At 41.5% G+C, this 17,176-nt stretch overlaps 1 protein-coding gene across 10 annotated transcripts in view; it reads right to left on the reverse strand.

Annotated features, from left to right (window-relative positions):
• eya4 (EYA transcriptional coactivator and phosphatase 4) overlaps positions 1–17,176 on the reverse strand; it is a 44,068-nt gene that overhangs the window by 14,744 nt on the left and 12,148 nt on the right. For 7 of the 10 annotated variants that reach the window (XM_065963544.1, XM_065963539.1, XM_065963538.1 and 4 more), the window contains exons 3-4: positions 5,319–5,368; positions 1,555–1,676 (exon numbers count right to left, since the gene is read on the reverse strand). In XM_065963544.1, the coding sequence (XP_065819616.1) occupies positions 1,555–1,676; positions 5,319–5,368 (172 nt within the window). Of the gene's footprint in view, positions 1–1,554; positions 1,677–5,318; positions 5,369–8,667; positions 9,047–17,176 lie in introns of those variants that run through there. The other 3 variants (XM_065963545.1, XM_065963542.1, XM_065963541.1) reach the window with 2 other exon arrangements.

Here is a 17,176-nt window from a genome sequence, read left to right on the forward strand (position 1 = left end):
GTTGCCCTTCACATCTAAGGAACAACTGCAACAAAAAGCACTGACATCCATCTTTTACATCAAACCGCTGTGTCAAAAATAACGCAGTCGACAGCAGATGAAAGACAAAAGACCAAGGGTGAAAGAAGAAAAATGATGAGAAGAAGGAAAGGACAGGAAAATAATAAAAAGAGAGGAGACGACAGAGAGGAGAGGGCTTGTTGGTGTTGACAGCTTAGAGTGCAGTGATGCTTTAATGCTCTTGTAGAGGAAATAGTTTCCAGTGGGATTTTGGACTCTCCCCTCATACACTCAAACACACACACACACTTTGCCAAGCGGTTAGCGGAGGAGAGTAGAAGTGCTTCACCGTGTGTTTACACACATTCTCCAGCGGTATACCCAAGTCCTCGCGCCAACATGGGGGGAATGTGTGTGTATGTGTGCGGGTCGCTTTCCGTCTATATAAATCGATCAAAAAGTACTTATCTCTGCATGTTGAGACGCTTCTGACTGATGACTTTGCAATACATTTCGTTACATGACATTGCAAGAGCAGCTTATAATGTTCATGTAAAACCTCTGCTGGAAAAATAACTTCATGTCATGACTCTCTCCTCAACAAACATTTAACAATTTGTACAGTTAAGCTCACTTTTTTTAATATATTTCTCTTATTACGCTTAAAGGAGACATTAATCAGGTGCCATCATGACAAGTTAAGGTGCAATCTTAAACGCTTAGTCAGCAAAGAGATGACTCACTCTTTCACTGCTCCTCATTTCAGTTTGTAACACATTTAATTCAACTTTTTTGTGTGCGCTATAAAGAGAATATTATTACATTTTGGCAACCTTCTTTGCTTTTTCAGAGAGTAAAATGAAAAGATTGAAACCACTTTGAAGTGTGTAGGTTAAGAATTGAGCTATAGCGAAGAGCAAGTTAGCTTATTATAGAATAAAAGCTGAAAACATTTGGAAATAGTTTGCCTGGCTCTGGCCAAAAGTACAAACATGTTAAGCACTGGATGCTGGACAGAAATACAAATACAAAACCATGACTGAGTCCGAACACCAGAAGCTTCTCCAAATCTCATTTAATGATACCGCCACCCGTGACAGTTTAATCCCTACCCCTTCATCAGACATCATGTCCAATGAAGGCCAGCAACGTCATAGGTGGTGATATACTCACAGACTGTATATAAACATGGACAAAGTCTCGGCCCTCAAGAAACCAATGGGTGAGGTCACTGGTTTTAAGCTCATCCATAGCAGTCGCTATGTTGTAAATGCTAACGCTATAAATGTTTTGGTCAACCTAACGTCAGGCACAGAGCTGGAGCCTTAAGTCTCCTGACAAATGGCTACAATGCAGTTACTTGCAGTCAGATCAGTTACGCCCTTAAATATGCATGACTCATACTCTTTGTCCAATCAAAACAGGTGAGTAATATAACATTTCAGTCAACCGCTGCTTCCCCTCTTTTAAAAAAAATAATAATAATTTAAACACGAAATCTACTTCCCCGTCCTAGAGACAATATCGCATTCATACAGCACCCAACACTCTCACCTCCTGTCCCATTGGTGGTGATGGAGGGGCTGCCAAGGTTGTTCTTGTCCAGCTTTGAGCCTGTTGAATCTCCACCTTCCACACGGTTATGAGGACTGGCTAGGTCCTGCATTTCCATAGACCTGCAGGAGTGAGGAGTGAGGAGGAGGAGGAGGAGGAGGAGGAGGAGGAGGAGGAGGAGGAGGGAACAGGAGGGATGGAGGGGGAAAGAAAATGAGAAGAACTCAGATTTCCAAATTCTGCTGAATGAATGGCAGATCAAGAATAATATTTTCTCACAGCTGGGAATCTCCCACCTCTATATATTACACTGAGAATTCACTAAACACATTGAGTGACATATCCACATACACAAACAAACACACACAGTCATAAACTTCATGCTTGTTCATACCAGTTAACCTAAACAAGCATGTGTTCAGAGGCGTTAGACATTGTCTGCGGGCCTGCTGGCTCTTTTATGGAGTGTGTGTGGGGTGTGTTGTGGGGGCACTTCAGGGCTTCCATACAAACCCACAGCCTGCCAGCATGCTTTAGCTTTACAATGTGTTCCACACATGTTGTGGAACACGTGTGTTTCTTTTCTAATGTGTGTGCATCTTCATTCTGTTCGTATATTAACATCAATAGTTTGCCTTTTCCTGCACTTAATACATCAGTATTGACTGGGTATTTTGGTACCTACTTCCATGATCATAACCCCTCATGAGAGGAGGTAAGAGTCATAGTATTTTAAACACTGGCTGTATATAAAAAGTAGATGTAGCCTCCTGTCAAAGTGTAGCCAATGCAGAACTTCTTAAAACCTGGACTCTTTATAATGGCCAGCAGAGGGCGACTGCACTTCTGCAAAAATGCATCTCATTGTAAAAAAAAACAAAATTGAAAATTACTATACTTCTCTCTTGGTTAAATATCTCAGTAAACATGTGTTTTCTTTGAGTTTGGGGTTTAAATTTCTCTTTTTAAATGCCCTTCAATACAGCATGATGGCCGCTTGGGGGAAAAGAAGGGGGCAGTAAACAATAAAGCATGGTAAGCTTCAAGGTGTGGCCACCTGTGATTGACGACGTGCTGCCAAAGCAAATCTTTCAACCATGAGAGAGATGTGCAATTGCCTTTCCATCCCCTCGGCCAAATATGATCATGTCTTGCTCAAATGCCAATCTCGCCATGTTGTTCACAAAGCATTTGACCACAATAACCTGTTGTCAAGCTCAGCGTGGAAGCTCAAATGTTGTCTTACTGCTGTGGCTCTGAATGTAAGGAATAAGACAAAATGCTTTAATTAACACCTTTCCAGTTCACCGGCAATTGAAAAGACCATAAACAACGGATATCTGAAGGGACATTGAGTCATATTTAAAGGTAACACAAAATCTCTGATAAACAGTTAGCTACCGTCAGACAACAGCTAATGTTAGCATCAAACCACTTCTTAGCTAACCTCAATATTTCAGGAACTAGAAATCATCAGATAGGCCAAACTCCTAGCTCATGCTAACATTAGCAAGGAAGTGGTGCAATGCTAGCATTAGCAGTTTTTCGAGGCAAGCTAATCGGATATCAAAATAACTAGTTTTTAACTTGAAATATGGCCAAGCTATCGTCTTTGTTTTCACAAAGAATTGTCTTTATTGTTGTTAAAAAAAAAACAGGTATGGGGTGCGCTGGTGGCGCAATGGTTAGGGCTCGCGTCCCATGTGTTGAGACTCTCGTCTCGAGCGGTAGGCCCGGGTTTGCTTCCACCCGTGGCCTCTTTCCGCATGTCATTCCCCGCTCTCTCTCCCTGGTTTCTGACTCTATCCACTGTCCTCTCTCTGCATTAAAGGCACGAAAAGCCCCAAAATAAATCTTTAAAAAAAAAAAAACAGGAATGGTGAAAAAAAGAGATTTGGCAGCTTCTCTTCATTTAAAATGTTGTAAACTTAGAAAACATTTGTACAACTTAGCAATTTAAGCTTCCCAGTCTGAGTGTGATGTCAGAGCATGTTATGTGAATATGGGTAAATTGGTGACATCATTGTTGCTGCATCCACTGTCTATGGTTTTGAGATATGCACACTGAGAAAAGCGAATAAAAGACTGATTTGACTCTTCACCACTGTTGCCACTTAACCCATATTTTGTTATGTTGTCTTGTGGGTGACATAGTTTAACTATGAATCACTGTGTGTATGGATAGTTCCCCCTTCTAAATGTGTGTATTTGCATGTGTGCGTATCCAAAGACATCAAAGTGAGAAATGACAGAGATGGAGGGAGAGTTAAACAAATGGGGGCTACTGCTCTGAGTGAATACGTCTGTGTGTGAGAGAGAGTGTGTGTGTGTGTGTGTGTGTGTGTGTGTGTGTGTGTGTGTGTGTGTGTGTGTGTGTGTGTGTGTGTGTGTGTGTGTGTGTGTGTGTGTGTGTGTGTGTGTGTGTGTACATGTGTGTGTGTACATGTGTGTGTGTGTGTTTGATACATCCGTGTCAGGGCCTGGAAGCAGTCCATCTCAATGCTGTGGGCAGATAGCTTCACCACACATGACTGCAAACCACAGTCATGACTGACAGGTATAAAAATATAGCTTTCAGTAGACTCGACAGACACCACTTCAGGGTCGAAAAAACGAGAGCATATAAAAGATAAACACACTAAATCAAGTCTCTCCTTGTGCTTTTTTTCTATTTACAGCGAAACACTCATTCTGCACTGCTGAACTGAAAACACAGGCCGCTGTTTAAACATCAACAACAAGTAATGCAGGGCGAGATATTGAGCCAAGCCTTATCTTCAAAGCCGGGGATATATTGTGGGTTTTTTTTGCCAATAAGAGCTAAGTATTTTCACAGATTATTTTCTTTTTTTTTTACTTTTCTCTCTCGTGTGCTTCAACACTCTTGCTCCATCCTTTTCTTTTGTCTCTCAACAGAAGGAAATGATTCGGTCTCGCCTCCTTGTCTTTTTTTTTTCTTCTTCTTCTTCTTCTTTCCTCTCTGTTTCGCTCCTCTCAGGAGGCGATGGCAGGAGTTGGTGTTTCATAAACTTTCTTCTGGTTTTCACATTATGTCTGCAAAATGCTGCATCTTACTACAATAAAGAGCATTTGATGTGGTGTGTGAAACAAATTTAAACATAAAGCAGCTGACGGATTATCCTCTTAATTTCGCTGCTTTTTATTTTTCACCGACATGATTCATCTTTATGAATTGTAAAAGAAGTTGTGAAGAAAGTACACCTCATTGTCCTCAAGCTAAAAATGAATGCTTTGAATATCTTGTTCGCTCCCAACAAAAGTCCCCAAACAAAATACATTTAGACTACATTATCACCTAACACCTGAGAGAGTAAAGCAAATCATCTGACTGAAGTCTCTGAAACTAGAAAATACTTTGGAGACTTTCCACTTTTTTGAATCACAAATGTCTAAAATGATTCATTTGGCATATGTGCGCGCAGACAGAGTACAGCATGACCCCTTTGCTTGCCCTCCAACTGTATCAATATATCTTATGATCCTTTTGAGTGTGTGTGAGTGCATGTGTGTGTGTGTGTTTGAGAGATACACACACAGGTTTTGAGAAAGTGTTGATGACCTCATCAAAACTTGCATCTGCAGTGAAACCTTACCTCTCTGCACCATGACCAGCAAAACAACAACAACACACACGTACACATACACACACGCACACACACACACACACACACACACACACACACAACAAACTCTTCTGAGAATGTCGCTTGTCCTATTATACCAACAGACACATGTGAGCGTACCTGGTGTCCGAAGGGTCTGGAACATGAGATTCACTGTGTGATTTCTTCACCTTCAGAGAAACCAGAGCAGAGGAAAATGTAACTAAACAGAACTACACACACATTAAATCACACACACATGCAGACATTTAATAAGAACCAGAGTTCTGTGGCAAAAAGCAGCCTCATAAACCAGTGTTTATGAATGAGACAAATTCTATTAGCATCATGAATGTTGTGCATAACAACTAAATGAATTCCTGCTTTTTACAGTTTAAGAAAGAGGAAAGAAAAAGAACGCTGCCAGAACTCAAATCTGATTTGAAATAATCCCAAGGTAAACAGAAAATTGCAAAAAGATGCTTCCTATGAAGTTTTCATATTCCTAAAAGTTTTGCGAAACCGTACACATCATAATAAATAAATCACTAGCCGGTGTCCGTGCCTGAAGCCACCGCCATGACAGGAGTGCTAACTGGCGTGTAAGTGACAGATATTAACTTTCCCTTGTTCACCCATGACCCTGCTCCATCCGCAGCTCCAGCTCCGGCCCCTTCCTCAACCCCTTCAAGAGTTCAAAAGTCACCGCGGGGTCATGTTAGGTCACAGCGCTTCACTCTTCAACCTTTAAGCAGGTCACACTGTGGGCGGACACTTAATGGAGCCCTAATTCTTTGTGAGACATTTGGTTGTGTCAATCACTGCTTGCTTGAACTTTTTCTTCATCATTGCAAGAAAAAGTTCCAGCAGTTCGGCCTCGGTATGCTCACCGCACACACTCAGGCTGGTTTTTACGCGTGTGTCGCTGCGTGTGTGAGGGTATGCGGAGCTGGACGACAGAGCAGCGGTTCCCTATTAAAATTCCTAGCTCTTATTTGGAACAGGAACTAATTAGAACAGTAAATGCAGGGCGGAGCGAGGCCCAATGTGTACCAGCTGCCCTGTAATCACTGTGTCAACACACTGTCGAGGTGTAGGGCACGCGCGAGGTGCCAAACACACACATAAGCGCACGTACAGACGCAAACACACACACTCACTCGAAATTCACGCAGGCAGCAAATATTCATGTCATTTACACATTATCGCAATCACAGGTAAGTGTATGGACAAAGCCCTGGACCAGCTCAAGAAAGCAGACGCTAAACTGCAGGTATGTGGAAACTGGAAAGAGTGTGTGTGTGTATGTGTGTGTGTGCGTGCGTGCGTGTGTGTTATGGTTCTGATTAGAGGATCCTGCAGAGAGTGTATATGAAGCAGCACTTAGCCGTTTAAGACAGAGTTCAAAGGTTAGCCAGTGCCCTCGTATGGATCACTTTACGCACACACACACACACACACACACGCTCACTTCAAGCACACACACTCGCCCTTACACACACACAAGCCACTTTCATGTCACGTTTCATGCTTTACTGAAATTTAACAAGGCTGTCAGTCACGACATCAGCAGCATGGCGGTGAGAAACTGCAATCCACATGTAACGCACACTCGGGCTGAAGTACAGACGCGAGGACGTACACACGGCCCGCATGTGCACGTACACACACACACACACACACACACACACACACACAGAGGGACACACATACGCCATCCTGTCTGTTTCTGCCTCAACATGATCTATGAAAACACAAGCACACACAGGCTTTGATCCTGAAAAGCTTTTATCAGCAGACTTTAATCCGTTGCACACTTTCTCTCTGTGTTGTCGACCTCTTGGAGTCTCTGTGTCTCAGAGTGTCTTTATTATTTTGTTCCGTATTTAACTCTATACATTTAGCTTGAGAAACTCATTTGTTTTATATGTCATTCAAAGACACAAGTCATGTTGCACTAAACGGCCCCGACTTTAAAAATAATGAATCAAAATAGAGCTTCAAAAATTGAAACTATTTTCTCTCTCTCTCTGTAGCGATATAATTCATTCTGATGATAAAGGTAAGAGCCTCTTTTTGTACTCTTAGGTGGCCAGAATGCCTGAAGGACCCATTTGTGTCACCTGAGCCTCTTAAATAGGTGACCTCTGACCTGGTTGGCTGGGTGACCGGTCTGGAACACAACCTGCCGGGCCGAGGACTCCCTAAGGGATAAATGCAGGTACCTAAAGTAATTAGCACTAATAACAATTATTTATTTAAGGGAATTACACACTGCTGTGTTTGTATGGTAACTTACTGATGTTAGTTATCATCAAATGGATGTAATAAAATGCAGTTTACTGGATACTAAAGCGCTGCTAATTTAAATAGTTTGTGTGAGACAGAAAAATGGCGGCGCTGTATTAAATCCTGGTATTCTTCCTTTTGTTTCTCCATCCAAATGTTGTGCTTCTCTTGACCTCAATAAGGTATCTGAAATTTTGTGTGGAGGGTGCGTCAACTAGGTTTGTGTTTTGCTTTTCTGGCAAACTGTGTCAACCCGGCACGGGAAGAGAAAAGGGGGCTGACGAGAGAGAGAAAGAAGAACAGTGTTGTGTCTTTCTGGTTATAACCCAACCCATCTGCACAGGGACATCTGATACCATGGATTTGTTCACCCGCACACACACAAACTAAAGTCTATTTGTAGAGAGAAAGAAGAAATTCTGTTTTACATTCTAATCAAATACAAATTCTGATACATAACCACAGTCCAAAAATGTTTCTTCAAATAATTCCTTTTTATATAAAAAAAAAAGCAATTAGCCTCCACATTAATACAATTAAATTAATAGTGCTACTAATGGGGATATTTTATTTAAATACATTGAGGAGCTGATTTTTAATCCGTCACCAAACCTCACCTGTAGTTAAAAAATAATTTCCTTTTTTTTTTTCTTTTTTTTTTTTTTTAAAAGGGGCAGAATATCTAAGAATCCTTAACAATTACAAATCATCACAATGTCTTTAACAAAAGTCCCTTCAGTTTACACAATTGAAAAGCATCCATTCAGATTATATGGAGTGTTTTGAAAACAACTGTCATACAAACTCTTCTAATTTACACTGAAAGGACTGCAGTGCTGTCAACATAACCTACTAACATTGTTTTATTTTGAAAAGCTCTCAATATTGCACCCATTTAGCCAAATTAAAGCAGAATAATATCTTGAATAACACTTTTCACAATTCCTTTACAAACATTATTACTTACAGCATATTCTTGCAGAAGTGTGACTTGTAAATAAGAAAATAAAATTCACTACAATGATAAAAAAAAGGAAACAATTAATTAAGCTGTGAGAACACATTATTAATTAGCCCGATTAATAGGCTAAAACAGTTTTAGTTAACAGTGCTAACCATTTTTTAAAGAATGAACTATTTGATATTTTCTCTATGACAACGTGTGACACTCTCACACTGAGAGGTAGAGATGCCGTCTTACCTCAGGCTGTAATCTGTTCAGTCAGTTCATCTGCGGCTTCAAAAAGCCTTACAGAGGTGTACGATCCACTTTTGTCCCTCAGATGAAGGCGTACTGGTCTCACATACAAACAGAAACACTCACAAACACACACTCCTCCAGCAGGAACACTTTGCCTCTATCTGCCTCTCTTTCACTTTGTACTCCAGGTGTCAAGTTTTTTCTCCTTTATGCTCTACGGTAGAAAATGCCCGTCTCTTTCTCTCTCTCTTTGCTTCTGTCTTTAACTCTGATAAAACATGAAGCGGCAGATAAAGGACTCAAACTGCACACACACAACCCTTTTCTCTCTCTCTCTCTCTCTTTCTATCAGTCTTTCTCGAAGTCAATCCATGCACAGCTCCCGTCTTCTTCCACTCTAGTAATGAGGAACATTTCACTCGTCCCATCTCCCTCCTCTTCTGCCTCCTCCCCCCCCTCGCTCTCTTCTCCTCCCCCTCCTCTCTCTCTTTTTACCCTCTTGCTTTCTTTCAGCTGTTAGATGCTACAGACTCACTCATGCTTAACGTCTAAAAGTTTACCTTTCTGTAAAGGTCTATAACGAGCTCTGTGCGGTTTCAGCAAAGCAAAATGAAATGAGAAACTTCAAATCAAACCAGTGAGCCCCTCAAATGAAAAACACCCATGTGTATGAACTCTGGCTTGATTAGTCCCACGTAGCTAAAGTGCAGACATGGTGTGGTTGTAATCTCAACTTCTCGCTGTGCAGAAGAAAGTAAAAGCAGGGCCATAAACTTCACACCGTGAAATTGACCTTCCTCCTCACATACACCCTCCCCCATCTCACCCACAGCCACACAGAAACTTGCATCTACACCTGAGCACACACACACACACACACACACACACACACACACACACACACACACTCAGTCTGTGTTAATTGGAACCACACTGGCTGAATGTGTGTCAGTCGTGAAGTTTAGAGGAAAGGTGGAGGAGGCGCAGTAGCTGCTAGCTGGGCTGCCTCAGTCTGAAGATGGTTCTCTTTCAATATGGCTATCAAGGTGTTTAATGGGGAGGCATAAACACACAAACATATACAAGTCCTAAAATGACAGGAAAAAGATGACCACAAACCTTCAACAAGCACAAGCTTCTGACCGTTCTCATAAAAAAAAAAGAAGAAGAAAAGAAAAGTAAAATTCACAATAAAAAGGGGGAAAATGTAATGTACCGAAACCGTCCAAAAAGCAGAAAGAAGAAGAAGCAACCACTCACAGAGTCCAACCTGCTTACTGTAGATGTACTGTTATTACTGAGATGCCAACAAGGACCCTCTTACTATGTCCACATGTACCGTTCAGTTTAGAGGATGAAATGTGCCGTGCTGCCCGGATAAAACTGTTTTTTTTTTTTTAAGAGACAGGAGCTGTTTAGAATTACAGAATTCATATAGTGGCCCACTTCCTTGTTTGAGCACGGTTGCGTTCACATCTCCCGCGGACCTTGCTCGAGTACACATGAATCGTGCCCAAGACCACCTCTTCAAGTGGACTCGTGCATGGTACCCGAGTATGGTGCACGACGGCGCGCGTTTGGTGTTCACACTGATCAAATGAACCAGAGTTTGAGTGAAACCTCTCTACATGGCTGTGAAGCGAATATTAGTAAACATTAGACAACTTGTAATTGCCCCCTCATTAAATCAAACGTAGTGGAAGGCTCTTTTTACAACCAGTTATGGGTTTGTCCAGCCTGGTGCTACTATAGAAACACAGTGCTGCAATGTTGTGTACTAAATTGACAAATACCCACTGGCTTTGATATAAAAGGCTCATTCTATGGTAAAGAAATACAACATTGTTTACTTCTCAGAATCAGAATCGGGTTTTATTGCCAAGTACATTTACACATACAAGGAATTTGACTTGGTGAATTGGTACTAAACAATTAAGAAAGGAAATAAAGCAGATCTAGCAACAACTTAAATAATAAAGTATAAGAAGCTATTACAATATATAATATAGAATTTACAAATGTAAAATATAAAAAATAAAAAACAGAAAATGTACAAAAGGTGAAATGTAGGAGCTGTGCAGTCGACAATGAGAAAAAATCTTACAGTGTATGTAACGTACTCACAGAGTGCATGTAAAGAAAATAAATGTAAAGTCCAGTGGGCGTTAACGTAACGCATAAAGAACAGTTTCAGCATTCACATCAACTCATACTCCACAATACTATGTTGACTTTCTGCCAATTTCTGCCCTTAATCCAACAAGCTTGTTTCTTCAAACATATGTTATCTTTCTTACGTTAGTATGGCATCTTAGAATAAACAAAATATCCCAGATTTTCATAGAATTGTTACAGGTTAACAAAGCCACGATGTAGAAACTCCAACACGGACCCCATGAATAAGAGATTTCCTAACCAGGTTGAACCAAGCAACACACACACACACACACACACACACACACACACACACACACACACACACACACACACACACACACACACACACACACACACACACACACACACACACACACACACACACACACACACACACACACACACACACACACACACACACTGGTATAAATGTTACTGTACAGAAACAGCTGAGATGGAGCTTAATGTATACAGACTGAGAGACCAATTTGGAACAGGGCCACCGTTTCCAACTGTGCACAGGCCACCTTTAGCTCGCTCACCATGGTGACGGTGCCACTGAGCCGTCCCACAGCATTTATCCCCCCCCCCACCCCACCCCACCCCAACCCCAATAAACACCTTGATTGATAGACTGTCCGTAGATCTGTGTGTGCATGGGGGCAAACCTCTGTTAAAAGTGTGTGATACCTGCATACCAACATGGCCGTGCGTGCGTGCGTGCGTGCGTGTGTGCGCGGAACAAGTTGTCAGAACAGATTAGGGTGTTGCCGAAGCGCTTGACAACTCAAGCACTTTATTATTAGCCAGGCAGGACCCCCATGAGGAGGGGGTCGTCCAAAAACATCCCCGATGAAATATTTTCACAGCAAGCCGAGAAGGGAGCCGGGGAGGTGTCCCAAAACACGCCTGGTGAAATACAAAACAAAACAAAAACAAACAAAAAAAGACAGAAAAAAACTAAAGACAACTGAAGAGCGGTGTGGCACAGGCACTCTAGAGCAGTGAACTGAGGAGAGGAAGCTGGTAGTATATTAAAGATTTTCTGTTGACTTTAGGAGGGTTTTAAATGTGTGACTGGGGTGCCTCGCTCCCTTTCAAGAGGCCCTCGAGAAAAACTTTGTTCTTCAAGTGGAACAACAGCCGTTCATCTTCCCTTCAGGAGCCAGTGAAACAGACAGAGACAGACTCTGCTCCTCTTTGTCTCTTCTCTCGTTTCTCTTTATTTTGATGCAGAACTATTTAAAAGCTCCTTGGATAGGTTTTGATCTCAAAGCATGCAAATGTATCTATTGTCTTTGTTAAATGACACATTTATTACGTTTTCTTAATTAATCAATTAAATAAATGTATTCAGTCCGAGGTGAAAGAGCCATGGGCCACATGGGGAGAATGTGTTCACTTGCTTTCTGACTGAGAGTTAAATTGAACTATTTCAACAGGCAGCTTGAGGTTAGCGTAGCTTAGCATAAAAAAATGGACCACTAGGGCAAACAGCGCCTGGCTCTCTTACAACTCCCCACACACGTTTCTTCAAATCTCAATAAATCGGTGAGTTACGTTGTCTGATCCTATTTCTTTCCCTCTGCTGTGCTGAGCTGAGCTAAACTAAGTGACTGTGGCATTACTTATCCGACACAGGAGTGTTATCATTCCTCTCATTTCAGCAAGAACACAAGAAATGGTCAAATAATTTGCCAAAATGATTAGATAGTTCTGTGAAATATATTTACAAAAATAAGTCAAAATTAGAGGGTTAAGAAAGACTTTAGATGATCACTTTGTTACACTCTGCTGCAGGATTTATAGAATGATTGAATTAAAAAAGACACACACACACACACACACCTGTGCAACATGATCATTCAGCTATCCCCGTCTGTGACTTCGTGTGTCGACCACAAAGCTCACTCATGAAGGATGTTACTCACCACACAAACACAACCTCCATCTCTATAGCTTGACATCTCTCTCTCTCTCTAGGACACACACACACACACACACACACACACACACACACACACACACACACACACACACACACACACACACACACACACACACACACACACACACACACACACACACACACACACACACACACACACACACACACACACACACACACACACTTACCTGTCCTCTGCCCAAAGCTCCCTGCTCTCCCCATTTGTATGAGTGGTTATCGGCATGGTAACTCTACTCCCTTCCTTTCATGTAAAATACATTGTGCCGAGTGCCCCTCCCACCACTCCTCTACAAACCCCCCCCCACCCCCCTCCCAGCCCGGGGAGATGTAAAACTATCCCTCTCTTTATACCTCCAAAAATGTCCCTTTTTCAGGTGTAGTAGGAAACTATAAAAGAAAAAAAAAAGGGTGAGGGAGTGAAAGAGAAGAACAGGGCGAGTCTGTGGAGCAGAGAGGAGGAGGAGGAGGAGGAGGAGGAGGAGGTGTTTAGAGACAAAACTCTGCGAAAAAAAAAAAAAAAAAACATCTTTCTCTCTGGTCAGACGTAACTCTTTTACCTGCTAATGTTGCTAACAATGTAAAGTTTCAATATAAAGTTTGTGCACATAGTGGCCCAGGCAGAGGCAACATAGAGCCAACACTTGACCCTGGCCTCTACACTGAACCCCCAAGTTTTAAGAATTTAGGCTACTAGCTTTATAGCAAAAGGATGTGACAACAACCAAGATAGTGAATATGAAATCGCCTTGTGTGCCTGAGTTCATCCCTTGAAAGATAAATACATATCCTGCTCACTCAATGTGCTTAAATTCTGACAGCAATCAATTATCATCAATATAACACTCTGACAGAAAAAGGAACTTGTCAATCATCCCATAGTTGAACAGAGTTTGACCTCTCCTGCCGCCCTGCACATTGAATACACTGATGCCGCCTCCTCGTTTTCTCAAATTAATTTGACCATTCTTAACCACACATGCTTGATGGATTGCAAACGAAGGCCGGCCATTGCCTGCTTAGGACCAAGGGCTCATGCCCGGGATGATGTGTGGAGCCACATTTCTTTTGATAGCATGGTGCTGTGTTTCTAGGCTGACATTCGCCTTTACTGAATAGTGTTTTAGATTGTAATTAAGTAACATATTTCTCCTTATTTCAAGACAAAGAATCCCGAAGTTCAGCAAATATAATTCCTGCTAGGTACTCCCAGTGTGATTTAAGAAATGAATGCATCAATATATAATGTTGTGGGTTTTTTTCTTCGCTGCGTAAATTTGGTCAAATAGAGCTGCAAGATTTTTCAGTGTCCATAACTAATTTTAGAATCCCAAAAATGATTTGATGGAATCAACTCGTCTTGGAAACATGTGAATTTCCTCCTCCTCCTCCTCCTCCTCCTCCTCCTCCTCCTCCTCCTCCTCCTCCTCCCCGTCCTGGTGGTCCTCATTTCTGTCATTTAAATCGGCTCCTCATTGTCTCAGAGAGTGAGGGGATCACAGACGTGATTTAATGCAGCTTTACTCAATGGACACAAATGAAAAGTCACTGATGGATGTGTGTGTGTGTGTGTGTGTGTGTGTGTGTGTGTGTGTGTGTGTGAGTGTGTGTGTGTGGGCTGGTTCTGCGCTGTTAATTGTGAAGCGTTTGGCCTCGACTGCCCCTGCTCAGCTAATCTGATGAGAGTGATTAAAAAAACAACTGGGAGAAACCTAAACCAGTCCACGGCTGACCAAGCATGCACCCACACATGCATACACACATGCATACACACATGCACACGTACACACACACGCATGCACACGCTAGCAACCCAAGAAGCACACCCAACAACACACAAAAAGTGTGGAATGCCTAAATAATACTGAATGGAGACGTTTATATTTTTTACAACATTTCTCTTCAACGTTTATAGAAACTAGAAAAAAGTCAATAATCAATGAATTGAAGATCAGCATCCATGAATAATTGATCACAATGATTCAATGCATGAGTCAGTGACTCGCAGAAACATACTGCATGATGTTTGTGAGTCACAGCAGGAGCTCAGTCACAGATTAGTCATAAAGGAAGACGCTGTGACAAGAGAGTTTGATACTACAGACATGTCCTCACACTTATAACTCCAAACTCTATATTACTGTAAACACCGGTTATTTGATTTAAGGCTCGATTGAGAATCATTAAAGAATAGTAGAATAGTTCAGACATTCAGGAAACATTTTTCAATTTGTGATGTTCAATAGGTAATAATCAATCGATCAATCTTTATTTGTACCACCAATCTATAGCAAATGTTACCTCTTAACCAAAAAGAGCAGCGCTAGAGCGAGTAGACTCTTGTAATTTACAAAAAGCCTACTTTAATCCACCATGAGCACAGCACTTTGGAACAATAAGCAGAAACCTCAAACAGAACCAGACATGCTGAATATGATAAAGACAAAAGCAATAAGCTTATATAAACATATACTGTAAATATGAAATAAGTAGGAGCTCACAGGTGAGTAAGTCTTTACAAACTCATTCTGTGTGAACAAATCTCAGACCTAATCACAAAAGTTATCTCAGGTTAAAGTGCAGTTGAGGTTTTGGGGGAGACTATGAATGGTGAAATTTGGGGGTTATAAATCACAAATTATGTATTATTCGTGCAATTTGTGTTCCATAAAATAGTCCAACTGCGCTGCTAAAAAACAGAATATTTGTTAATTGTAGAAATTATTTATAGATACTTCAAATTAAAGATATTTACATTTTTACACGAGAACTCTTGCTTGTTAGGATCACCACATCACTGCCTGTTTACTAATTCTTTGTTAGGACACAAGTTGTTTTTTAATTTATGACAGACACTTTTTTTAAAAACTATTTTCAGTTTTCCTTGTTGTTCTATCCTTTTGGTTTGTGATTATTTTTCTCTTGTAGCTTCTTTTTCTCTCCGTTTCAAATTTGGTTGTGCATTTCATTAATTGATTCATAAACGTTCAGTAGAATTCAGTAGTCGTGTTTTTTTAAGCACTCCGTAAGTTTACGGCTCTTCACAATGTCCGTGTATATAGTCCCCATGTACAGGACTGGATAGTGTCATTTATCATTAAACGTAGAGAAAACAAAGACGTACACATCATCTTTATCAAAGCGATAATAATAGTGACATGGAGTGTTGTTCCACTGACGAAAATGTTTACCTCATATGTATTACCAAAAAATGAACATAGTTGTTGGGTCGACTGCATGGAAAGTAAAAAGTAACATTTGGATGTGGAGGGTAAACTGATACTTAAGACAGGTTGTGTTGAGTTCATGTTGTGTAGCAGAATGTATTTGGATGAAATAAAGACCCAAGTGAGTGAACTAGAAGAGTAAAAGCTCCTCTCCTCTGCTGCTTTGTAAGCCCTGAAGAAACACAACACCATCCATCTATAACCCCCCCCCCCAACCTGACCGCAGCTACTGCACCCCTGCTCTGCCCCCATACCACATCTTTCCCCCCCACCAATTCAACAAACCCACCCCCTGGAGCCCCTCCACATCCCACCGTGGAGCTAAATCAATGAGATGTGTGTGTTTGAGTGAGTCATACAAAAAGTACATTCAAGTTAGCAAAGACTTTAAAAGCAAAAAGTGCACATTGTCTTTGTATTGTTACAGAGAGTCTAAGGACAGTCTGAGTGGTGGTCATACCTAGAGTGTGTGTGTGTGTGTGTGTGTGTGTGTGTGTGTGTGTGTGTGTGTGTGTGTGTGTGTGTAAGTGCATGTGTGTGTGTGTAAGTGCATGTGTGTGGCTGCAGCAGCAGCATGAATAATTAAAGCTAATCTCATTAGGCCTCAGATACCTTTCAGACGCTTTTAATTAAATGATGAATGGCCTCCCAGCTGCCTGTTAAATAATGCTGCTCATGACATCACAGCGTGTGTGCGTGCGAGAGGTACGACATAAGGTAGATATCCTTCAAAAAAAAAAGACACATGCAGACACAGACAGGTATGCTCTCTCACACACACACACAGACAGACACAGACACACACACACACACACACACACACACACACACACACACAGACAGACACACACACACACACACACACACACACAGACAGACACACACACACACACACACATACACACACATGCCATCTGCTCTCAGACTGTGCAGACGATTATTAGAGAAGTCACTGCTGAACAGGAGTTGAATGTCTCAAGCTGTTCCATCAAACCGGACCGTGAAACACTTCATATCATCTTTCTAATAAAATCACCTACAAAACCATATGTCGACAAAGAAAGCAGGCAGGGTGAGGGGGAGGGAGGGAGGGAGAGAAGGATGTACGTAAGTGTGAAATAGAAAAAGGGCGGAGGGGAGGGAGGCTAAAAAAAGGGAC

Source organism: Labrus bergylta, chromosome 15 (assembly GCF_963930695.1).
Source record: "Labrus bergylta chromosome 15, fLabBer1.1, whole genome shotgun sequence".
In the NCBI taxonomy this organism is placed as follows: Eukaryota; Metazoa; Chordata; class Actinopteri; order Labriformes; family Labridae; genus Labrus; species Labrus bergylta.